Source organism: Triturus cristatus, chromosome 1_2 (assembly GCF_964204655.1).
Source record: "Triturus cristatus chromosome 1_2, aTriCri1.1, whole genome shotgun sequence".
NCBI classification, from domain to species: Eukaryota; Metazoa; Chordata; class Amphibia; order Caudata; family Salamandridae; genus Triturus; species Triturus cristatus.
The window spans coordinates 914008612-914035047 of record NC_140580.1 but is presented as its reverse complement, the minus strand read 5'-3'; the positions used below and the strand labels follow the sequence as shown (position 1 = coordinate 914035047).

At 49.3% G+C, this 26436-nt stretch overlaps 1 protein-coding gene across 2 annotated transcripts in view; it reads right to left on the bottom strand.

Annotated features, from left to right (window-relative positions):
• Positions 1-928: 928 nt before the first annotated feature.
• Positions 929-26436, bottom strand: part of NOC2L (NOC2 like nucleolar associated transcriptional repressor) — a 487814-nt gene continuing 462306 nt past the window's right edge. For both annotated transcript variants that reach the window (XM_085609671.1, XM_085609672.1), the window contains 2 exons: positions 23020-23166; positions 929-2472 (listed from right to left, as the gene is read on the bottom strand). In XM_085609671.1, coding sequence (XP_085465797.1) covers positions 2348-2472; positions 23020-23166 — 272 coding nt within the window. In that variant the 3' untranslated portion in view covers positions 929-2347. The remainder of the gene's footprint in view (positions 2473-23019; positions 23167-26436) is intronic.

Below are 26436 nucleotides of genomic sequence, written 5' to 3'. Positions count from 1 at the left end.
GTGCAGCTGATAGTCTGTTTGTTGAGGAACGTCCCCTTTAAACTGACCCTCTTGATGCAGTCCGCAGAGATGATGCAGTCTCTATATCATGGTCCAAAAAGGACTGTTCTATCAAATGTATTTTAAGCAGCGATGCATGAACCTCAGGTGTGAAGCTACACAAAGAAAGCCTCAGTATAAGGCCCTTTGGCAACTGAGGATGTGCGGTGCCTCCATCTAGTGGCTCCCTAAGAACCTACTAAAGGCATTCTTTCACGTCCAGCAAATTCGAATGGCCAAATCTACAGAGATGTGCTATTGATTTAGCTGACCTCCAAGACATTGCTGCCCCAGACTCCACTGCTTGCCAGACATCATCTTAACAAATTAGCACTAAAACCGGTGGACTACCAAAATCTTTGCTATCCAAATAAGGCGTGTTCTAACCTCTATTCTAGATTTTAAACTGCTTAATTTCACACACAGCCTAACCCCACTCTACTCTGAAGAACAAAGAGCTGTTTCATACAGTGGAACACTCTGTACTTTTACCCCAGCCTAAGAGCAGGCTGTAATATCTGGGAACCCATTGAAGATCTCTGCTGGACAAGGAGCACAGACAACTTGACGCACCTCTGCCACTCTGTGCACCTCTGGACCTAAGCAACCCTGTGTGCCTCTGCCACCCGGTCAACAACAGCCCCCCTGCTCACCTATGCATTATTGCCATCCTGCCCTCCTCTGGCACCTTGTGCACCCCACCACCCTCTCTGCCACGTTGATTAGACCGGCAGCTCTGCGCATCTCCGTCACCATGTGCACTTTAGCCATCCAGTGCACCTCTGAGATCCTGCGCACCTCAGCCACTCTGTGCACTTTTATGCACCTCTGCCGCCCTGCACTCTTTTGCCGTCTCTGCTTGAAGAAAACAGACATAACGGACACTGGGTTTTTTGTCCAGCTCTGCACCCTTTTATTACAAAAATTATACTTGCTCTGAAAACAGTAAACCTTTATCCAACAAACACAGCTAGTGCCACGTGAATCTTCTGGTGACCCACAGGGCTGATTAGTGCCTCGCGGCTGCTGTTGGGGTGGGGGCCGTAAGTGTGGAGGGGGTTTATACTGTTGCTGTAAAAGGGAGGGGGAGGAGTCTAGTTGCTGCCCAGCCTTATGGAGGGGATACTCTCGCTCCTGCAGTGTATGGTGGGCTCTGCTGCAGAAAGCATGGAGGTCACACTGATGCAGTGGGCTTGGGGCTCACGCTTGCAGCAGATGTTTGCTGCTATGAAAGTTGCAGCCCAATTGGGGATCTCACTGCTGCAGTGGTGTTGGGGTGCCTCACTGGTCGAACAGGGGTTGGGGAGATCGTGCTACAGTGATACAAGTGGGATTTGGGGGTACGACAGGTGTGGGTGTCAAGCTTGTGCAACAATTGGCGATGTTACGGATGCAGTGAGACTCGGTGGAATTTGTAGTAATGCAAAACTAGCGGGTGCGGGGTGGTCTCACTGAAGCAGGAGGGTTTCTGGTAACTGCAGGATTGTAGCATCTTATTCCTGCGGTAGGACTGGAAGTCTCACTGCTATAGCAGGCTTGGGGGCCTCATCACTGGTGCAGCGGGAGTCTCACTAGTGAAGCAAGATTTGGAGGGTGGGTGGTCAATTTAGAATCACTTCTGCAGAGGGGTAGGGATGGGGGGGCGGAGAATGTTGCTGGAGGTTGATGCCTTTCTGGTGCAGTGAGACTATTGGGAAGTTCTCCCTACTGTAGAAATCTTTTGTGCGGTCCCACTGTTACAGCAGAACTGGGGGTTCGCTGGAGATGCTGGACTGGGGGATCCCTGTTGCTGGTGGAATTTTGGGTTCGCTTATGCAGCGGGGCAGGGTCCTCACTGCTGTTGGGAGGTTGTGGACCTCACTGCTGCTGGATGGAGGGTTGGGAACCCCACTGCTGCCCGGGGGTTGGGAACCATAATGCTGCTGGGAGGGAGGTTGGGGGCCCCACTGCTCGGAGGCTTGGGACCTCACTGCTGCTGGGAGGCTGGGGACCTCACTGCTGCTGGGAGGCTGGGGACCTGAATGCCACGGGGGGGGGGGGGGGGGGGGGGTGCGCCTCACTGCTGCAGGGAGGCTGGAGGCAGATTTGAGGGGCTTAAAGGCTGCTGCAGGACTGGGGGTCTCGTGGGCACAGGTGTTTGGGGCCCATCCCCTTGAGCCGGACAGTCTCCTCCAGGCAGGCCCGGGTGGTGTGGCTTATCCCAGGCCCTGCTGCGCCGTCCAAGCTCGCGGTCTCTGCTGCGCTCCTTCCTTTCCAGCTGTTTTTCATTTCAGATAATTTATTTCCGCCACAATAAAAGTCCAAGGTCTCATTCATCGTCGGAGAAGCGCAGATCCTGCACGATATCCTCGTCCCCCGCCGAGAGCGCCCGCAGGTCCGTCGGCGAGAGGGGCTTGGCGGGCACCTGCCGCGCCGCCCCCGCCTGCTGCTCCCCTGTGGGCGGAAGAGGACATAGAAATTCTGCTTTATCAGGAAGGAACACGCCGGCGAGGGCGGCTCATCACTAATTAATCACCATGCTCATTAATTTATTGTTGCCGCTGCAGTTTCCCGATAGCGAGGTGGCGGCGGGGGACTCGGCGCCCGTTGCTGCCTGCGGGCGCTACAGTCCCCGGAAATCACAGACTGTGAAAGCGGTAATCAGACACCCCCACCCCAATACCACCACCCCCGACACTGGGGTACTGCCCCTCCCTCTTAGAGGGCACGGGGAGGACGCTAGAGATGCACTCAAATTATGTGCAGACACTCTTAATTGTAAGCCCACATTTCCAATCAAGGAAATAAAACGCTCGAGGGGGTTCTAGGCCTCATTTTGCCCCCTTAAAACAAAGACACAGCTAGCTGCTACCACATATATTTCTGAGACTCCCCTCACACTCTACAGAGAAATCAAGCACACCTCACCCACAACTCACTGAAAATCAAGACGCACCTCAGATGATCGCACACAGAAATCACACTCCTCACCCACACACCGAGGAATGCGAGAAGAAGCAACTCTCAAATCCCACAGACGCCAGAGGCACCTCAGACATGGCACAGAGAAACCAAAGACACTCCTCAGACATCCGGGAGGAGAGACGCCGCTCACACATCACAAAGGGACTTCAGCACCATGGGTTGCACATCACGCACAGACACCAGGGACAAACATCACACTTTGGGCACACCACAAAGATCACACGAAGAAATCATGGGAATGACATACAGATCCCACTAAGAAATGAGGGGCAGGCCGACGCTCCAATGAGAAACCATGGAGGCCTTGCACACAACCCACAGGGACATCTGTAACCCTTCAGTGAGTTTTTTGGGTGGGACCCCGTTTAGTCTAATTATGGTTGATCCTCCTTTGGCTGCGAGTTGTGACATCTCTACATGTTTAGGGTGCCTGACAGCGGGGAGTTGGCTGGCCGTGCCACGACCCACATGGCGAATCTAGGCAAGAGGAGGGAACGTGCTCACATATATTGTGCTGCTTGCACGTGGAAGATTGCTTTATACCCCACCCTTGCGTCTTTGTGGGCTAGAAATTCTACTCCTGTGGGATGAGCCCATCTGGTTAAGTGGACATGCTGTATAGCAAATATAACTTGTGGTGGGTGGTAGGAAGTGGAAAGCCTGGACATTTTGAATGTGTGCGTGGAAGATGCTTATGCACAGCTAGAACTCTCTACTCAGTGTGCCAGACGCTGAGGGTGGCTCCTAGACTATGTTCGCACAAGTGGGTCTGTCCTCGCCTCAAGGCTTCCTTTGAGTCCATTTTCTAAACATAGCCACACTTACTGGGTCTGTGACCCATTCTTAATGAGGGGATGAAAGGATAACCACAGCAGGCAAGATGTGTGGCAAGGCGGTCACTCTTGCAGACCTACCAAAGCACTGAAGGGGATCACCCACCTAGCCCAGGTATCCATAATCATGTCCCCCACTTTAAAGGAGGGATTTGCAATGAAGTATAGGGCCCAGCGGGCGGGGCTAGGTGGCACTGATGTGCAGCTGGAGGTTCAATTAGCTTTGGTGGTGGCTTGGTGAGGGGGTGGGGAATAGGATGTGCCCAATTGTTCCTTGACCTTGAAGGGTGTGAACAAGTCCAAAGCGGTCTGTATTTACCAGCATTGGTAGCAAAAGTAGATCTCCCAAACTCTACAGCTATTGTTTATTGCAATAAGCCCTCAGAGATCAAAAGGGTAATGGTTGTGCATTGCACTCTGACATATCACAGATATGACCTGGTAGCAACTCTATGTCTCTATGTACACAGATTTAGAAACTCCAGTTCATATGAGACTGAGATAGTGTGTGTGTATGTGAGAGAGAATGTGTGAGGGAACGTGAGTATGTGACTGTGTGTACACTCAACAGAACACTGCCTGTTAAAGCTTGCAACCTTCATGAAAGTAAAACCTTTAAGCGGTTGGTCCAAAACAAACTGAGCAGCATTGTGCACGAGACCGTGATGTATTCCTATAGATCTTTTCATAGCATACCTAACAAGTCCCAATGAGAAATAAGGACAAACTAGCTTCATTTAACAGAGAAGACAGGGACAACCATAACAAATCCCACAGCGAATTAGAAGACAGTGCCCCTCATTTCTTTTTAAATAGAGAAATAGGGGAAAGACCTCACAGGGAGAAAAGAGAAAGTAAGGGCAGTTATATTACCCCCAAGAGAGAGCTTGGTCAGACCCAGTCAATAAGGATTAATCTTCAAAGCTGTAGAGGTAGTAGCAAACCCACCAAGCTTTTTTATGTAAGGTTTTTGCAGCATTTTTCATTGTTTTTCAACAACCGGGGATCTCCGACCAGCAGAGACCACTCAAACAGTAACTTGAATGTGCACCAGCAGAGCTCTGTGAGGCTGGTGACTGGCCCATCTCCATATTCACTCCAAGGCGTAGCCTCCTAAAATTACCAGGCGAGTTCATGGTGGGTGGCTATCGTGTTTTGCTCTAGAATCTGCTGCTTGCAGGGGCACTTAGTTAAATGGTAGAAAAGCATACATTTATGTAAGGTCGAACAAGAGGGGTCGGCCATCATGACGGACCCCAACATTTAGGAAGGGTCTCATCTAGCTTGGTGTGAGGAACACTGATCAGTCACTGCCATTTTTTTTTTTTAACTTGGCATGCTTAACCTGGAAGCTCAGGAAAGCGCAGACACCACCCATTGCAGTGTATAGCTTAGGGGCGGGGACTTGGGCTACAGCAATTATTCTTTGCCCCCTTCTGGGGTACTGTATTATACTACTCTGGGGATGTTGGCAGTTCATGCTTGTGTCAAGGGACTGCGGTATGGCCCGGCAGCCCAGGCCCACCTCCCTAGGGGTACCAGGGAACATGGTAGTTTATGAGTTCAGCTCACATGCTGGCCCCGGCTCCCTTTCCTGTGAGGGAGGGAATCTGACATAATGGAACACAAAGCTACCACAAACAACAGAGGCCATGGTCCAGGCAGACATCCTCACTTATAGTGAATACACTCAGAAAAAAGTAGTTAAAACAATGAACTCCAGAAAGAACTGCAGCTCATGCTGTTTATGACAACAAAAAATGAGTTAACATCTTTTGAAATTAGTGAGACAATAATAATGTATGGGCAGGCTTGTGAAGAACAGTAGAACATGCTGCATACAACTCTGGGTTTGTAAATGTACAGGGTCGATCAGCTTAGCTTTTGAGACTAAAGTCCAGTAACTATGCCTACTCCTGCTCCATTAACATCCATGGGAATCCCCTTGAACCACATCTGGTCATTCCTAGAGTGTATGGAAATGTGCCTCAGACAAAACATCTCCAGTCTGGTGACTGAACTGGCATCCCTGCCCATTGGTGCTGAGTTGATGGGGGAAGGGGGGGGGGGGGGTTCGGAACAACCCTGAATTTTATTAGTTTCAGCTAATCCAAGCCTGAATTATGCAAAACAGTACTGAATTATTGCTAAACTTTCAGAAATAGAGCCACACAAAAACAGCTGAAATAGATCTTGCCAGCGGGTACAAAATCCTTAAGATGGGACAGACTAGAAAGCGCAACAGAGTCAGATGTTGGGTATGCAGAAAAGAAGAAGAGAGGATGATATAGAAAAATAGAGAAGAAATATTTCTTTCCCATTGGCCTTGGGAAGGCGGAGCCTTGGAAATTGCACTCTGAAAACACCCTTTGATCCGTCAGGAAGTGATGCAGTGCTATGCCGGTGCCCTTTGAATCAGGACACAACAGTGAAAGTGTGCAAACCATTAACAGATACAGCACTCTTCAGCCCTTAAAACCGAACCATAAGGTAACAAAGGTAGCCGCGATTTCAAAGTGGAGGTAAAACCATACACAAACATAAGAGGCCAAGACACATCCTCACAGCGGCCCTTAAACTCAAACTTGCAATAGCTCAGGGCAACAATGGGGACCAGAAAACTTCATGACCTCTAGGAGGCAAGATAAAAACCCATTTGCATTTAACTACATATTAATTACCAAGAGCAAGGCCCTTTAGTGCCCTTGAAGGTAGCAGAATATCCTCACACTGGCCGCAAACAAAACTGAAATATTAGCCATTTGGCACATCACTGGACTAAGCCACAAAGAAAGCAAAATGCTCAAGGGGGCTCACATCTGCAAGTACCAGAAACCTACCAATGGGGCCATTTTGCTGTTCAGTCATGCTAAACCTCACCAGGAGGTAGCCATGCTTCAGAAACCACAAGCGAACTAGAAAAATATGATTGCCCCCAGATGACTTTCCAGCTAACAGATTGTTTCAAACATCCTTTGCTTATTTGCACAAGAGCAAAGATGAGGCTGCAATAAACCTCAGGTGCACCTTGAAAACCTGACCCAAGATGGCATCAGCCTAAACCAATGTACCATACCTTTGTACCCACAGGCCCTCCCATCGGATTCCACTGTAAACAATTGTAGCTATCTGAACAGTTCAAGATCTATCCAAAGTTCATCAAAAACACACTTGATTACAGGTAGATTTGTGATAACAGTGAACCGTCACCACTATGTAGTCCTCTCCAGAGATTGTAAACATCACCAAAGACTTCTTCAATGAGTCCGGTACGGCCCACTCCAAAACAGAATTTGGTTGCAACCACAGTACTGGGACAGCCCACCCTGATGTACAGACATAGGTCGTAGCCCCTCCAAAAGCTATCTGGGCACAGCTCACATCCAACAAAACTAAAATTTCACACGTACACAAACTCATCTACAGACATACTGCCTTTAGAGCTCCAACAAAATTAAATAATTGGTCTATCCCCGATAAAGTAATCAAGGCAGACGCCTCTCCAATCAGTGGCATTTGGATTTTCTGTAAGTGGGAAATATTCAGTCTTAAATTTCTCTGTGGAATATCAAACATCTCCCTTCATCCCCAGTGTTTTGTGCAGTAGCTAATTACCACACATTAATGCAATGGCAAGATCTTGTTCTAGGGGAGTTTAATCAACAAGAGCGTCAGTATGCAGCACCACTATGCGCCAGTCTCGACGACTATGGTTAGTTGGCACGGTAAAAATAAAAGCCGCGCGATGTGTGCAGCAAGTATCGCAACTCTGCATTTTTCGTTCCCCCATACAAGTTAAACTTTTTCACCTTTGACACCCAGAGACCCACAGATGCCAGCTCTAGTGATCACCAGTGGAGTCCCAGTCAGGGTATGGAGTTCTCAAAGTGCCGCCGCCCTTCTTGTTGAGGGAGCAGCCTTGCTCCCTGGGTCAAGTGAAGATCACCTGGTTGATGGAACATGGGGTGCCATTTCTTTACCGCACTGTGCTAGCGAGGCACGCGGCCCCACTCTTTCCAACCATGTAGAATCTCTCATGATAACGTTTAATTTTCACCACTAGAAGCAACCCCAAGACCAAGCCTTTTGGATTAACTGCTTCTGCAACCCCATCTAGGGTCAACATGGGCACAGCACACCGTCAGTCAACTACCCCATTTACAGAGTCCCTAGACTTAATGGAGGGGCCACACACCTAAAAGAAGGTGGTCTACTGATAGACCTGCTGCTAAGGGCACGCAGCGGTCTCAGTGCACAGCAAAACAAAAAGTTTCAGGCTCCTCCCGGCCAAGTCGGTCATCACAAGATGTCGTCGGAAAGGTGGTCTGGCCTGGTGGGTCCACTCACTGCACCACTGACAGATCTCTGACCTCCGGAAACCCAGCGCAGACCTCCTAGGGACCAAACCAAACACTCCCTAATAGAACCCAGAACACAACTTACAAACCGTGAACACAACTTATCTTTCAGAGAGAAATATGTGGCATACCACTCACAACCCGTGAGAACAACCGAAATTCGTTTCTCTTAACTGGGAAAAATCGGGAATACATCTTTAAGACAGACAAATGTGCCACACAGCACTCATCTCAAAAGAACAACACATTCTGATCCGTCACTTCTCAGAGTGCAAGACCCCGCCTCACCTTCCACACTGAAACGAGGACACGCCGAGCCTCCCTGAGAGAAAGAACGCACATAACTCACAGGTTAGCAACGAGACAGCGATCTAGGATTCTGAGAGAGACCTCTCTGTTACAAACTCAGACAGTCCTCTAAAATAGGGACCGATACCAGAGAGTGCTCGGTGGCGCACGGTTCTCAAAATCGGATCAAACAGGCCCCTTTCAGACAGAGTGGGCTGGGCATCTCAACTCTTGCAAGCGAATCCTAGACATAGGAAGCCCTGCTAGAAATTAAGGACATACATCTCTTCCGGAGAGAGATCAAGGGCGGACGTCTCGCCTCCACCCCCCTCTCACGGCGAGGGAGATGCTGGCAGAGCGCAGGGTGAATCATTGCCTCTCCGAGGCGCAGCGATGCCTCATCCGGGCCCTTTATCAGGCTGCGATGATTAATGAGCGCGCGCGCGCGCCTCGGGGCCCGCGCGTCCTGTCCCCTGAGCTCCGAGCTCATTACAGGCCAGCTGCGCAGTCAGGCTCCGCCGCACCTGAGCGCTCGGGCCGGGGCGGCCGCCATGTGGCAGGAGCGCCGGGGCTCAGCGCCAACGCGGCCCAGCGAGGGATGCGCACGTACTGTCCACGTGTGCCCGGGGATCACTGCGTTCGCCCAGCAAATGCCCATGGTTTGGCACCCGCGTAAATTCGTCTGTGGGTTCGGAAGGCACACGAGTTACAGGCAGCTTCCGTGGCGGCCGCAGGTACTCTTGCCCTGCACCTGAGAAGCCAGTCGGGTTTAGGTACTAGAGGAAGCTTGGTCAGGCAGCTTTGGCTTAGTGTAAGAGGGGCGGAGGAGGCTTCATCTTGTGTAGAACGACAGAGAATCCCAAAAGAGGCACCCAGGTCCAGCACAAGTGAACCCGGAATACAGGGTAGGACGACAGCTAGAACCATGAGGGGATTTACGCCACTTATACATTGATAGGGTCAGTAGGGGGGCCTCACTGCGAGGAGTGAAGGTATAAAAGCCTGACACTGGACTGCAATCTGCTGCCACCACACACAGGCAGTCACCACATTCACTGTGGCAGCAGTACACTCGGGTGCACATCCTTTTATCAGATCTGGGATGTTCTGTTATGCACGACCTGGGCAAAGGAGGAGCAGTTCCATTGTGTTTGCAGGTTGTGACGTCCTCTGGAGGAAAACTAAGCAGGTCAAAAAATGGGAAGGAACTAAACACATCTCGAGCCATAAAGCCACGGTGAACTTCTCTCTCAACACACTATGCCACCATCCAATTTCCTAGCAAGGTACACTCAGCATCTAGTTGCACACAATCACTGCCAAACCTGATGTAACACGTCATACAGCAAGACATCAACAAACAACCATGACAACAAGGCATGCATAAGACCTGGCCAAGCACAGCAACAACTGAGGCGGGAGCTGCTGGGGCGACTGGAGTTTTAAATTCCATTGCAGAACATGCATGTGCCACCTGGTGTAGCTAATAAAGAGGATGCAGGAGGCGAAGAGGCCAAAATGCCTCTGAGCTGCTATTACCGATATCTAGGAACTGCCCAAATGTCCTGGCTGCATTGCGGTGGATGGAAAGCCCTGCCATCCACTATGTCTAGGATTATCCCAATGAATGGAAACCTCTATGAAGTAAGGTAAGACTTTGGCTAGTTAATAGGGAACGCAAATGATATCAAGGGGTCTTGCTGTCGTCTGAATCTGGTACACTAGTGATCATGGCGAGCCTGCCTTCAACAGCCAGTTGCCAAGTTAAGGGAATACTGTCATCCCCAACCTTCGATAATGCGCAGCGACCACCACCACCATCATATCTGCAAACAACAGAGGGGCATTGGTGAGACCAAAGGGAATCACAGCAAACAAAAAGCTACTGGCCTGCCTCGAACTGCAGATAACACCTGTGGGACTGCAAGATGGGTATATGAAAATGTGTGTCCTGCTGGTCCTAGGACACCATCCAGTCACCTGGGTCCAGAGCAGACAGGATGTGGGCCAGCGCAAGCATCTTGAATTTGCCCCTCCCCAGGAAAGCATTCAGAGGCCGAAGGTCCAGGATAGGCCTGAGACCCCACCTTCCTTCAGGACGGGGAACTAATACAATTAATAACTCCCTCCTTTTTTCAAGCCCAGCTTCTTCTCAATAGCACATTTGGAGAGCAACAGCCACACCTCCAGTAGCAGAACGAACAGGTGCTCGTCTGAACTCACTCTGGTGGGGGGGGCGGGGGGGGGGGGGGGGGGAGGGGGGAATAATGGCCGGGGTGGAGAAATAAGGCAGGCATAGCCATTTTGAAAAATCTGTAAGACCCATTTGTCAGATGTGATAGATTGCCCAACAAATAGGAAATGTTGAATCCTGCCCCCCATCCCTCCCAACGGGTCACGTATGCGCCACTACGGGCAAACTAAAGTGGTTTGGTGACAACTTAAGCAGGGAAAGAGCGGTTTGAAGACTGATGCCCCTGCTGCCCTGCATGCCATATCTGCATCCCTAGCCTCGAAAGGACTGAGGTGTCAGCTGCAGCACTCCCAGGGAAGGTGGTGTATATCTCCTTGGCAGCCCACTCAAACTGCCTATAAACTTTCTGAGTTGATGCGGAAACAGTTTGGTGGGGGTCAACAGTGCTAAGGAGCGTGTGCTGTATCTCTGCTGTCTTTAAAGCGTTCTAATGCACAGTCTGCCTTCTCACTGAATAGGAAGGACCAGTCAAAATGCATATCCATGAGGGAAGCCTGCATATCACTCGAGAAACCTATGACCCACATCCACTCATGTTGACGAAGGACAACAGTGGTATCAACTGCCCTTCTCAGGCAACCCGTAGTATGCGGATAGCATATCTGGCAGTATCCTGTCCATGAATCGTATAGGCCATAGGGTCTTTACGAAATGACAGCAAAATCTTGCTGGCCATGTCCCACACAGCATGTGTGTAACAGTCCAGAATGCAAACTGCATTTACGGACCGCACTGAAGGCTGGTAAAAGATAACATGGATTTGCCAAAAGCATCAATTCTCTTGGATTCCCTATCAGGAGGAGTGGTTGGAAATGAGTTTGGATTCACATTAGTGGCCCGAGACCTGTACAATAAGACTCTGGTGCTGGGTGCTTGGGGAGAAAGTCCAGGTCACCAAGTACCAGTCAGTGACGTCCGGCTACCTGCCTATTCTCAAATGGGCAAAGACAAGGCTTCAACCAAGTTTCCATCAAAGCATCAGTGTGGGCATCATTGAAAGAATTAAGGGTTCAGATGTCACCGGCTCTTGCTGTTAAATCTGTTACAACAAACAAATGATGGACGGAATGCTGACAATGCAGACATTCTCCCCCAGTCAAGAGATCTGGGTTAAATCCATCGTTCTTTTGCCGGACGTGGGACCCGTGCTCACTACGCCACTGGAGTCAAGCTATCCTGGCTGATGACGGCTGATAGCCAGAAACCGGTCCTAGGATGCTTGATTCCGGTCCAGGGAAGACATGGCTTGGCAGTTCGGGCTGAACTGTTCCCATGAGGCACAGGGTCAAGACTGATTTGCATATGGCCATGTCTAAACTGGGGTGGTGTAGTGGGCAAAAGAACGATGGATTTAACCCAGATCTCTTGACTGGGGGAGAATGTCTGCATTGTCAGCATTCCGTCCATCATTTGTTTGCTGTAACGCTTTTCGCCCTAAGTGGGATGGGTATTCCCAGACGTGGGACCCGTGCTCACTACGCCACTGGAGTCAAGCTATCCTGGCTGATGACGGCTGATAGCCAGAAACCGGTCCTAGGATGCTTGATTCCAGTCCAGGGAAGACATGGCTTGGCAGTTTGGGCTGGACTGTTCCCATGAGGCACAGGGTCAAGACTGATTTGCATATGGACATGTCTAAACTGGGGTGGTGTAGTGGGCAAAAGAACGATGGATTTAACCCAGATCTCTTGACTGGAAGAGAATGTCTGCATTGTCAGCATTCCGTCCATCATTTTTTTGTTGTAACGTTAAATCTGTTAGCACATTTGTTTTAGTCTCAACAGTGAGTAACATATAGTTCCTTACTTGTAGGTGTAGTTTTGCAGCTTGAAGACTTTCTGGATTCACTATGCTGTGCATTATTCTGCAATCTAGTGGTTGGGTCCGGAATCGTAGTATTTCTTCTTTCTTTTTTTTTTTCTTCGTGGCCCAGGTGGGCGTTGACATACCACCATTTGGTGTAATTCGTGACGTGACGTCGACGTGCGTTCTCCGGAAGCTCCCACCTTTGGCCGCCATCTCGGATTCTTTTTTTCTTGTCTTGAGTTACTCTCTCTTCTTCTAACCTTTAAAGTCTTTTTCCTGTTTTAATCCTTTTCCTCCTGTCTCATTCTTCTGGCAGAGGAGGGTGGGGTCGCTAGTGAAGCCAGAAAGTCTTCAAGCTGCAAAACTACACCGACAGGTAAGAAACTATATGTTTTGCAGCATGAATCTTTCTGGTTTCACTATGCTGTGCATAAACTTAGTAGCGGTTTGTCCTTATTGTGGTGGTTGATGAGCATTGGTTACTGAAAATGTGTTGTAAGACCTTCTGTCCCACTTGCGCTTCCTTGTTCATTTGAATATCCACACAGTAGTGCTTAGTGAATGTATGCACTGAAGACCATGTTGCAGCTTGGCAAATGTCTTGAATGGGTGTGTTCGCTAGAAACGCAATTGCTGCTCCTTTCTTCCTTGCTGAGTGAGCTTGAGCTGCTCCTTGTAACTGCTGTCCTGCCTGCTTGTGGCAGAGTTGAATTGCTTGTGCAATCCACCGTGCAATCGTATTTTTGGTGACTGGTCGTCCCAGAAAACTGCTGGCAAAGGAGACAAAGAACTGTTTTGTTTTTCTGCACTCCTTGGTCCTTTCTATATAGTGCATTACAGCCCTTCTGGTGTCTAGTGTGTGTAGCGCCCTTTGTGTTCTTGTAGTATGTTTTTGGAAAAAACTTGGAATTTGTATTGTTTGGTTAATGTGGAACCGAGACACCACCTTTGGCATGAAGTGTGGGTCCGTTCTCATTACAATCCTGTCATTGTGTATTTGCAAGAAGGGCTCTTGGAGTGTTAGCGCTTGCAAATCACTTACTCTTCGTAGCAACGCGATAGCCACTAAGAAGGCTTTCTTTAGTGTGAGCATGTGCAGTGTAGCCTTGTGAATAGGTTTAAAGGGTGCCTTCATCAATTGAGTTAGCACTATGTTGAGGTTCAATGCTAGTGCTGGCAGAAGAACTGCCGAGCCCTCGAGAAAGTCTGGAGAAGGGAACCTACACCGGACAACAGGACCTCCTTCAAGCTTGCCACCCGGAAGTACCACCAGCTGATCCGCGCCGCCAAGAAAACTGCATTCAAGGACCGGCTGGACAACAACGCACACAACTGCAAGGAACTCTTCAACATCGTGAAAGAGCTATCCAACCCCAGCGCAGGAAACAACGACATCACCCCATCGCAAGACCTCTGCAACTCCCTCGCCTCATACTTCCACAACAAGATCGCGGACATACACAACAGCTTCAACAACCAACCAACGCACACCACGAACGAACAACCACCCCCCACCACCACCCTCCACGCCTGGACCCCGATCAGCACCGAAGACACCATCCGCACGATGAACTCCATCCACTCCGGATCACCGACCAACCCCTGCCCTCACCACGTCTTCAACAAGGCCGACGCTGTCATCGCACCCCACCTGCGAGACATCATCAACACATCCTTCGACACCGCCACCTTCCCCGAGAGCTGGAAGCACGCCGAACTCAGCGCTCTACTCAAGAAACCCACAGCGGACCCCACCGAACTCAAGAACTACCGCCCCATCTCGCTCCTCCCGTTTCCAGCCAAAGTCCTCGAGAAGACCGTCAACAAGCAGCTGGCCGCCTTCCTCGAGACGAATGGATCCCTCGACCCCTCACAGTCTGGCTTCCGAGCCAACCACAGCACCGAGACCGCCCTCATCGCCGCCACCGATGACATCCGAGCCCTGATGGACAACGGAGAAACAGCGGCCCTCATCCTCCTAGACCTCTCCGCGGCATTCGACACTGTCTGCCACCGCACCCTAGTACAGCGCCTCAGCAACGTCGGAATCCAGGACAAGGCTCTGGAATGGATCATCTCCTTCCTCGACGGAAGAACACAGAGAGTCCGCCTACCACCGTACAAGTCAGAGGCCACCGAAGTCATCTGCGGCGTCCCCCAAGGATCCTCGCTGAGCCCCACCCTCTTCAACGTCTACATGAGCCCCCTCGCGGCCATCGCACGCCAACACAACCTCAGCATAATCTCCTACGCTGACGACACCCAGCTGATCCTCTCCCTGACCAACGACCCCGCCGCCGCAAGAGCCAACCTGCACGAAGGGATGAAAGAGGTAGCCGAGTGGATGACGACCAGCCGCCTGAAACTGAACTCAGACAAGACGGAGGTCCTCATCCTGGGCTCTTCACCCTCCGCCTGGGACGACTCCTGGTGGCCTCCCGCCCTGGGCACCGCACCCAAACCGACAGACCATGCACGCAACCTGGGCTTCATCCTGGACTCCTCCCTCTCCATGACCAGACAAGTCAACAACGTCTCCTCGGCGTGCTTCAACATCCTACGCATGCTACGAAAGATCTTCTGGTGGATCCCCACCGAGACCAGGAAGACCGTCACCCAGGCCCTCGTCACTAGCCGACTGGACTACGGCAACGCCCTCTACGCCGGTACCACCGCCAAGCTCCAGAAGAGACTCCAGCGGATCCAGAACGCCTCAGCCAGACTCATCCTCGACATCCCACGAACCAGCCACATCTCCGGACATCTGAGAGACCTACACTGGCTCCCCGTCAACAAAAGAATCACCTTCCGCCTCCTCACCCACGCACACAAAGCCCTACACGACCAAGGCCCGAGCTACCTCAACAGCCGAATCAACTTCTACGCTCCCAAACGCCACCTCCGTTCAGCCAACCACGCCCTCGCCGCGGTCCCCCGCATCCGAAGAGCGACTACAGGAGGAAGGTCCTTCTCCTACCTGGCAGCCAAGACCTGGAACTCCCTCCCGACCGACCTGCGCCTGACCCAAGACCACCTCTCCTTCAGGAAGAAGCTGAAGACCTGGCTGTTCGAGCAGTAGCGGCACCCCCCCTACCCCCAGCGCCTTGAGACCCTACGGGTATGTAATGCGCTCTAGAAATGTCTTTGATTGATTGATTGATTGATTCTCTTTGGGGGTGCTATTCTTTTCGCTCCTTCCAGAAATCTTTTCACAACTTGGGAGGTGATGAAACTTTAACCTGTTTCTCCTCTTGTGTAGGCCACTATCGCCGCTAAGTGCACCCTTAGGGATGTGTAGCTTAATTTGCTTTGCAGCAGGCGCGTTAAGTATTTTAGAACTGTTGATTCCCTTGTGATCTTCCGTTGTAGTTTCTGCTTGATGCACCATTGGGAGAACCTTTTCCATTTTGCTATGTAGCACTTTCTTGTGGTAGGCCTCCTTGCCTCCCTGAGTACTGCCATAGTACTTGCTGGTAGTTTGAGATGTGCAAGTTCTAGGTCCTCAGGAGCCATGCTGCTAGGTTGAGGCTCTCTGGCTCTGGGTGTAGCACCTTTCCATTCTGCATCGTTAGCAGGTCCCTTCTTCTTGGGAACCTGTATGCTGGTTCTTGTGCCATTTCCACTATCTGTGAGAACCAGGACTGTCTGGCCCACTGAGGTGCTATCAGTATTAGTGTCATGTTGCCGATTCTGCATTTGTTGAGTACCCTGTGTATCAGTGGTATTGGGGAAAAGCGTATGCAGATGTCTTTGACCAACTTATCCATAGCGCATTCCCTTGTGACCGATGGTCTGGTTGTCTGGATGCAAAGTGTTGGCATTTTGCATTCTGGTGTGTTGCAAATAGGTCTATTTGCGGTGTTCCCCACTTCTGCAATATCTTTTCTAATTCCTGCTGGTTGATCTCCCATTCGTGGGATGCTGACGTCTGCCTGCTGAGTCGGTCTGCTTCCACATTGTCCTTCCCTGGGAGATGTATTGATAGTATGTCTATCCTTAGTGGAATGGCCCATGCCCATATTTCCTGTGCTAGCCCTGACAGTGCTACCGATTGTGCTCCACCCTGCTTGTTGATGTAGAACATGGTAGTTGTGTTGTCTGTTTTGATCAACACCCTGTTTCCGCACAGCTGCTTCTGAAATGCTTTTAAGGCTAAGAACAGTCTTTAGTTCCAGGTAGTTGATGTGTCTGACCGCATCTTGCTGCGACCATAGACCCCTCACCTTTAGTTTGTTCATGTATGCGCCCCACCCCAGCTGTGAGGCGTCCGTTGTGATGGTCAGTGTTGGAGTTGGTTGTGTGAATGGTTTCCCCTGTGATATGTTTTCTTTGTTCCACCACGCCATTTCCTGATGCACTGCATGTGTGACAACCACCAGATCTTCCCAACTCCCTGTTGCCTGTGACCATTGCTGCTGTATCCGTTCCTGGAATGCTCTCATGTGTAGTCGAATGTTTCGGACCAGGTGGATGCATGTCGCCATCATTCCCATTAGCTTGCTCACCGTCCTCACTGTCAGAACTTGTCCCTTGCGGTAAGGACGCGTTTCCTTCAGTATCGCCAATGTTCTCTTCCTGCTGGGGAACACTTTGGCTTGTATGGTGTTGATCTCGGCCCCCAAGAATAGTTTGATCTGCTCCGGCTCGGTTGACGATTTTTCCCAATGAATTGAGAAACCCAGTTGGTTCAGTGTTTGTACGACCTGCTGGATGTGTTCTTTGCAGTTGCTGTATGAACTTGCCTTTACGAGCCAGTCGTCGAGGTAGGGATATAAGTGTATTCCTTGCCTTCGTAGGTGCGCTGCTACTGCTGCTAGGCATTTTGTAAACACCCTTGGTGCGGATGAGTCAGAATGCCAGTACTGTGAACTGGTAGTGGGTTTGGTTGATCACAAACCTTAGTAGACGTTTGTGGTTGATGGGGATGTGTAAGTACGCATCCTTTAAATCTATAGTTGCCATGTATACTCCTTGTTGTATTTGTGGTATCACTTCCTGTAGGGATGTCATCTTGAATCTTTGAGTTCCTATGAATTTGTTCAAGAACCTTAGATCTAGGATGGGTCTTAGTGTCTCGTCCACCTTTGGCACTAGGAAATAAGTTGAGTAAACCCCCTTGTTTCTTTGGTTGTGCGGTACTACCTTCATGGCCCTTTGCTGAGCAGTTCCTTTGCTTCTAGTTGCAAGAGCGAAGGTTCCTTTGCTGAGTGAGCCCTGTTTCTTGGTTTTCTGTTTGGAGGTTGTCTAGCTCTATGCAGTATCCGTATTGTATGATGTTTAGTATTCATTTGTCTGTAGTGACCTTCCTCCACTCCTTGAGAAAGTCCTTTATCCTGCCTCCTACTGGTGTTGTATGTTCGAGGGAATGTTTTTTGTGGAACGTCAGGTTTCTGTTTTTCTCTATGTCTTTGCGCCCACCCGAGGTGTTGCTAGGGTGGGTGTTTGCTTCATGGTGAAGTCACTTGGAGGAAGGCTGTTGGCCTCCTCTTCGTGTCTGTCCTCGTCCGTTTCCGTGCCCTCGAAAGGACTGGCCCCGGGGCTGGTACTGCCACTTCTGCTGCTGCTGTCCCTGCTGCTGCTGGCCTTGGTTGTTCCCTTGATAGCTTTGTTGGAACGTTTGGTGCGTTGTGGTAGGCATATTGCCTCCCCTACCACCTGGCCTAATTGCGGGTGTACCCTTTCTCATCCCTCTGACCTGCAGCGCTCCCATGGACCTTGCTGTCTCATTGTCCTTTTTGAGCTGTGTTAACTTGTCGTCAACTGTTGTTCCAAACAGTTGCTCTCCGTTAAAGGGTGTGTTCAGGATGTTGTTTTGTACTTCTGGCTTGAATCCTGAAATTCTAAGCCATGCGTGTCTTCTCTCGGTCACTCCTATCATCATTAGTCTGCTGGAAGTGTCCGCAGCATCCAAGGCAGATTTTAAACATGTATTCGCCATGCTTTTGCCCTCTTCTACCAGGTGAGCTGCTCTTTGTTGGTACTGGTCTGGTAGATGCTTTAGGAGTTGCCCCACTTCCTCCCAGTGCTGGTATGCGTGCCTGTTGATCAGGGCGTTGGAGTTTGCGATGCGCCAATGAATTGCCGCATTTCGCTCCACCTTCCTCCCTGTGAGGTCCATCCTTCTACTCTCCTTGTCTGGAGGTGGTCCGACATTTGTGGGTACATTGGCTCTTTTCCTAGCCGTAGCTGTAATTATGGAATCGGATGGCACTGAGCCCTGGATGTATGCAGGGTCCTTTGAGGAATGCTTATACTACTTCTCCATTCTTGGAGTCACTGCTTTGCATACTGCTGGTTCTTTAAAGGCATCCCTTCCTTGGTCCAGCACACTAGGGAGCATGGGCAGGAACTGGCTCCTAGTTTGTTGAGGCAGTAGAGTTTCCAGGAGAAAACATGCCTTGGGCTTCTCTTCCTCCAATTTCACCCCATATGTCTGTGCAGCCTTTTGGACAACCATATTGTAGATCCCTATGTTGTCTGGCGGCGAAGGCGTCATAGGGTATCTGTCTACCCCTTCTTCTGGCGATTCAGCGTCAAGATCATGCCCCTTCAAGTCTTGAGCCTCCAATGACGTCAAGTCCCGGTTGGTCTGCTGATCGTCGTCTGCGGCCTCAAAATACAGGCCTTCTTCCTCCTGTTCCTTGACTGGTTCAGGCGTTTTAGGAGGTTCTGCGTCCTCGTCGTCTCTTTCGACTTCGAGCGCGGGCTTCGGCGGGATGGTGTATTGGCTCATCCTTTCGACGAAGTTCTTTTTCCGCTGCCGGATGCTCACCCTTTCGGCCTCGAGCCTCCTCTTCTTCCTTTCCATCTCAACGGCCTGTTTGGCGTCGAGGGTTGGCGTGCTCCGCTTCGAGGTTGTCCGTGTCGAGGTAGTTGTTGCCCTTCTTTTCTCGGCGCCAAGGTGTCCTTTTCGAGGGCATCCTTCGACTACCTAGATTTTTTGTGGGCTCTCACCATCTGGGAGTCCTTTTCGAAGTATCCGCTGGGCTGGGCTGTTTGTCCTTGGCTGCTGTTGCCTTTGCCGAGTGTTTCGGCGGCAATGCTCCCTTTGAGGGCTTTGCTTCGACCCTGCGAGCGTCGCTCGGGGCTTTAGCCTCACCCTTTCGAGTGTCGCTCGAGTGTCTGGGGATCAACGACTCCCTTACCTCCTTCGATGTCGTCTTTCTGGACCTCCACTGGAGAGGCCAAAGTCTCGGAGCGATGGAGGTGGCCCCTGCCCCTGCATGGTGTGGTTCGCCCTTCTCTGCCTCTCTCTTACTCTGAGGGTCTTGGGTGTGAACGCCGAGCACGCGCTGCAGTCCTCGCTGTTGTGGTCGAGCGGCAGGCAGAGGTTGCAGACTGGATGCTGGTCCTTCTGGGCGTATTTGTGGTGGCAATTGGTGCAAAACTTGAAGTGTTTTGGGCATCCCAGCGTTCCGTTGAACGTTGCGTTCTCGGTCGAAAACCTTCTCCCTCGTCGTCTCGGTTACCTGACCTGTAGTCTGGTGTTGCTGAAAACTTTGCATTTTGTTGATTTTCTTCTCTTTGCGTTGATTCCTCTTCCAAAACTCTGGAACTCTTCAGTAACGATCCAGACCCAAAGGCGGAAAAAAGAATCTGAAGAATCGGAGGAAGTGCATCGAAGTCAGGAAGGACACCGAATGGTGGTATGTCGACGTCCACCTGGGCCACGAAAAAAAAAAGAAATACGATTCCGGACCTAACCACTAGATGGTGGAATAATGCACAGCATAGTGAATCCAGAAAGATTTGCGCTGCATAACTAATTCCAGTGCCTCCGCTGCCCTCTGGACCACCACTGCAAATGAGGCACTCTTTTCCATTGGTGGCCTAGGCGGTTAGTCAAGCTCTGTTTCAGGCGAGGTGCCACTTGCATTCTGAAAACAAGGTACAAGGAATCATTGCTATAATGAGCGGGGAAATTAGCTTTCCTCATCAATTTTATCAACAACACCTTGGAATGTACCCTACTCTGGCACAGGAGGAGAGCCAGAACCAAGAATATAATGAAGCCTCTGCTAGTAGGTGCAGTGATGGTAGAGGCCCAGGATTAGAGCCAGGGTGGATGGCAACCAGTTGCAACTCTCAAATTCATAGCACATCGGTCCGGCTCGAGTTTAAGTTGGTTCTAGGTCTGACAATGGCACCATGTCATAAGCTAGTACTTGTGGTGTTGGTGCAGCAGGAACATGCATGGATCCTGGGGCTAGAGTAGAAGTGTGTACCACTGTCAGATCGGACCCAGAAGCAGGTCCCAATGGGACAGGCCGAGATGGGGAGGACTGCCCGCGGTAGCCAAACTGGAGGCCTCTGTAGTTGCGTTCAGCCCAAATGCGCAGAGGAGGGAACTTGAAACGCATCAAAAATGTACGGCCTGCCCAACTTGAAGGCCCCTAACAGCAGCGGGTTTAACAATTGCCCAGGAAATTTGAGCATGTCAGGAACAGCTGAGTAATGGATTCAGTGACCAGCAACCTTGATGGAGTGCTACTTTCATCTCAGCAATCTCACACCTTCTCTTTGAAGTGCGAGTGTTGGATGAAATCCTGCTTTGCTTTCTTACGCTTTGTCCTGAACTTCGACTGCAAACTTGGGCAGTCGTGGGAATGGCCTCAGGACCAAGTACACAGCTTAAAGTGTGAGCAGGACCTACACAAATGCAGCAACTTCTTCTAGTATTTGACGAGCTATAACTTCGCCTCCCGGTCTCAAATTGCCCTCAGGTGCATGTGGATGCACTTATCGCATGATTTAAGGGTCGTGTCCAGAGCCCAGGCACCAAAGACACACCTCATGCGGGTCAGTGACCGTCATCTGCGTCCTGCAATCACAGCATGGCTAGAAACTGTAGTTTGGGTCGGGACATTATTCACAAGCACAATGTTGAAACCGTTTAGAAGTCGTCAAAAAATCTAAATAAAAACAACAGAAGAGCCTGAATCCATATCAGAAGGCGTGGAAAGAAAGAAACTGACATCTGCCCGCAGGGATGTTGCTTATGTGCAGCTCTGCTCCATCACTTATGGGGGGTGAGGAGTTAGGTGCAGAACTGCATGACGCCACCTAGCAGTGCGCCGGGCACTTCAATAAAGCCGTTTAATGGACCCAATCTGGTGCCCAGGGAGTATTCTAAGGTGAAGAATCTTCAGTTAGAAATAACCAACAGAATTGTGTAGCGAGAGATGCACTGGGCTTTGCTTGGATACCGGCACCAGCCCGAAACATCTGCACCAGAACAGTCAGCTTGATGGATTCCAAGGAAGGCACTTCTCCCTCCGTCCCTTCACAAATCACTTACCAGCTGGCCTGTACGTACAACCGCATGCTACCAGGAACTACACAGCATTTTTACGTTTAGTGTTTAAACATTAAAGCATGGAGATCGGGGAAGGAAATTGAGTGAAGTAGAATTAAACCTTTTCAGGACATATACTACACTCACAGTCAAAGAAAGCATTTCAATGCTTCTGCGTCTCACAAAGCACTAAAAATAACCATCCTGCATACCCATTCACATGGCAACAAGCCTGTTACACAAGTGAAAGTACCCACGAAAACATGTTGAGTGCCCTTTCAAATACCCCTGGTGTTGACTGGCACACACTGTTTCAGCATTAGTTGCTGTATCTTGGGATTTCTGTGAGGTGACAACTGAACCTTCAAGTAAAAAGTATTGACATAGCCAAAAGATTTGGCATTTCAGAGCCATAACTTGAGCTTTATTTGGGTCAAGTAGAAAGATGTGCTTTTTACAATTGTGGCATGGCCGTAGGGGTTAGAATGAATAATGCAGTAGGGCGTTAGTGTAGAACTGTGGGGTGGCAGTTATGTGGGTTTATGTGTGGCACAGTGTGCTGAAGATCTCAGTGTCAGGCACCTGGACCTAAACACAAATTGACAGTCAAATAACTATCCATCCATGTGCTTGAATCAGACTTGGCCGATGCACTTGGCAGGGTCTTCTTGGTGGATGCAGACTGTGCAACATCTTATCCCACCAATCCGAGCCACAATGAAATGGGGCAAAGAAAATTAGCATAAATGAGATTCTATAGTTTATGAAGAACACATGACTCTCTGTGAGAGAGCAACAGCACCATCTAGCCAGGTTTGACAGGGAAGAAGTTTTAAGAAGTGGAATAAGAGAAGTTCAGAACTGAGACTACGAAGGGCAAAATGCCCTATATGAATGTGGTACATAACCTCAACTCTTTCGCAGTGCTCCGTTACTTTGTCGAGAGGTTTGTGCTTAAATGTGTACATAAACTACATCCATACATACATACACTACACAACACAACACGACACAACACAACAGTTAGTATTCATGGTTCGATCAGGGAAGTCTCCAAACACTTCAGGCACAATTTGGCATGGCTATATAGATACTACAATGAGCCCTAAAACACTTCAAGGTCAGACCACAGGCAGACGCTCCTAATTCTGCAATGCACAGCTGGACAGAAAGTCTTCTTACCATCCGAGTTTGAATCTCCTGAGAAATCGCCCTCGTCATCATCCTCGACCTCATACTGGCCCTCATCCTCGCTGCTCATGTCTGAGAGATCCTCCTCGCTGCTGCTGTCACCATCTGATTTTCTGGATGTTTTGTCCTTGGATTTTCCTAGAATGAGAATGGAGAATTGAGCACAGAGCTCAGCAATCAGTTATAGAGAGCCAAAAACATATACATCTGTGCCGGATCTAGAATACAACCATTTTGGACTCATGGGGGTCGACAGCAAAACTTAACATTAACTAGCTTGTACCATCATGGACAGCCTGAAGGCAAAGATACTGGGTTAGGTCGTAAGGCACAAACCTAACTAGGACCTTACCCCAACCCCCACAATAAAAAGCGTCTCCTAGAATATAGCTAGCCTTGAGAAGAAGGCTTCAAAAACGCACACAAAATAAACTGAAGCTGGTTATATCATCTTACTGCAGGAACCATGCTCTCTAACCCAGTGGGAGCTACAAGAATTTGAGAACACTGGCATACCAAAAACAGAAAACAAAGTTGGGCAAATCTCCTAATGTTTTCAGATCAGCTGTTGACTAAATAGGATGAAATATATCAACAGAAAGGGGTGGCTGTTCCTATAAAGAGTAAAGTAAAAGGTTGGAGTATATAAAGCGAGGGGATCTTCCTTAGTAGGAAGTGTTGCCCTAACACACCCATATGGGAGTCATGCTTCATCATCAGGATTTTGCTCCTCGTGGGGTCGGCGCTGCAATAACTCACGGGCCCCACGAGAGGGTTCTTTGGCGGAGATCTTTTTGTTCCAGCTGTGATGATGCGTGCGGGTGTGTGGGGATAATAGTGATGGAACTGATATAAAACTACCTAAAGGGTATCCAGGGGCATATTAAATCAAGGGTTCCCTAGGAAGGATTAAAATCAATAAAGTGTAGATTGTCAGGGCAAAGTTACTTAACCTGACAATCTAGCGTGTGATGTTTGAAAACTTAGGTAGACACGTTTCACGCCTTGCTGGTCCAGGAGGGATTCATGGCATTTCTTCAGGATCCAATGAAATTAGAAACCCTACCCTTACTCAGGGTGGGCTACGTAAAGTTAGAACGATCTGTAGTGGTGAACCAAGAGGTACCTGTCTTGTTCGTGTTGAGCTTTAGGCCGTTGTCCTTCATCCAGTTAGCGACGTCGGTTATGCAGCTGTGGAAGATGGTCTGGGGGATGGCTTGGGAGAGGATGAGCTGTGTGTCGTCAGAGTAAGATATGATGTTGAGTCTGTGGGTTTTGGCGATGCTGGCCAGAGGTGGCATAAGTGTTAAAGAGAGGGTGGGGGGGCTTAGCAAGGACCCTTTGGGTACTCCAGAGATGTTGTCCTTGGGTTCTTCCGGTGAGGAAAGAGGTGCTCCATCTGAGAGCCGCTCCTTGGATGCCCATATTGTGCAGCCTTGTGATGTGTGTGGTGGGAGACTCTCCTCGGTCGAGTAGGGCTTGGATGTCATTGGTAGCTGCAATGAGGGCTGTTTCGGTACTGTGGTTGCTGCGGAACGGGAGCAGGGAGATCGGTCGGTAGTTGTTGAGTTCTCTGGGGTCTGCCGATGGTTTCTTTAGTAAGCCATTGACTTCTGCATGTTTCCAGTCCTCTGGGAAGGTGGCTGTGGCAATTGAGGTGTTGAACAAGGAGATTTTTCATTATTAACCAAAGCGTTGTATAAACATATGTGAAAAAATGCCGTAATGTAGCTTTCCTTGACAACATGTAGCCACATCAGCTGGAACAAACTATGGGCAAAGGTAGAAAACAATTCTCTGATCCCTACCTGACCTTACTGATCAAGAAAGCTACATACAAAGAAGTACAAGAAGATATGGGGGGCCTGGACACAGGCGACAGAGGACTATACGGGTTAACATCTGTTAGTATATTGGAAGTAACACACGAGAGAGGGAAGAAGGGATGATCGAGGGGGTGGCATACAATGGGCTAAAAATAAGATGAGACTGCTGTAATCAGACAGTTGTGGAAAGGGAATCCATCACAAGCAGGGAGGGGAAGGGCGGGTAGAATTTACTAGAACTGTAATGTTTGGATAATGATCTGCTGACCTATTGATAAGGTGCTCATGCACTTCCTGTTTGTTGTATATTAAAACAATAAAAAACGTTTTTAAAAAAGGTACATAAAGATACAACGGCGCAGGGGAGGTATGGAGCAAATGGAAAGCTGACCTGGCCCAGATGCTTATTAGCCACCTAAACCTTTAACATCTATATAACTGACTTCCAAGAGGAAACTCTGAACAAGGTCCCTGATACACCGAAAATCCTAAACATCCCAGTCCTTATTTTACTTTATGCTTAGGAGTCTGTGCTCCTGGTGTGAACCCCAAATGTCCTCCAGCCACTGCAGCTACATACTGAAAATTACTGCAAGAAGAACGGCATTTTAATCAACAGAGGAGAAAGCAAGGTAATGGTGTGGGGCTCACAAAGAAATCAATACTGAAACGGTGATATCTACAAAGGGGATACTACAAATATTTGAGGCTTTTACCTATTTGGGGATAACCTTCACTACATCACCTCCAGGAAGAGAGAAGTGGGGAAATGCTCAGAGAACCATTGTGTTCACTTGATTTAAAAAGAGGAATTCTGCTTTACATACCATGTATGCCCGAAGCAAACATGGACTTGATCACTAACACACACACGCACCAGATATGGAGAGAAACATTGAGTCAGGGATCGATAATCACAGGAGTAATTGTAAGAATCTCTGCTGCAGAGTCAATACAGTTAGCTCAGAGAGCTGGGTCTCGACTCGACTGACACTCTGGTCGTACTATTATGTCAGACAAAGGTAATGGGATATGATGTCAAAGGTAGCACAGCATGTTCACCGCATTTTATCAACCTATGCTGGAAATAATTCATTAACTAACAAAGTTGCCAAGAAAGATCAGGAGGCCCAAGCAGCAAGAAAATAAATGTTACCTCTACTGATGATCGTCTCCTGCAGATTCTCCTCAAGCCAAGCAGCTTACAAAAACTGCGCTTTATAAAGGATATACATTACTTAAATTTCAAGAATAGATTGAGTATGGAAACGGTTAATAATATTCCGTAAATTGAAATCTTTGAGCTGAAATATCATGAGTAACCATAGCTTTCGATTATCCAGTGCACAGATGGATGGTTGCTGAACCTTTATCCTGGTAAGACTCAACCTGCTGGACGCTCATGAACGGAGGGAAAGATGGAATAAAATCTCTCCGTTCCAATGCCTTTGCAGCAGTAAGTCAAATGAAAAGATTGCTCACATTCTCCTAGAGTACGGATGATATTCCAAGAGGAGGACAACTTTTCTTAATAAATCCTGAAAGTCCGTTTAATCCGAAGATCCCTTAAGGACCCAGTCAC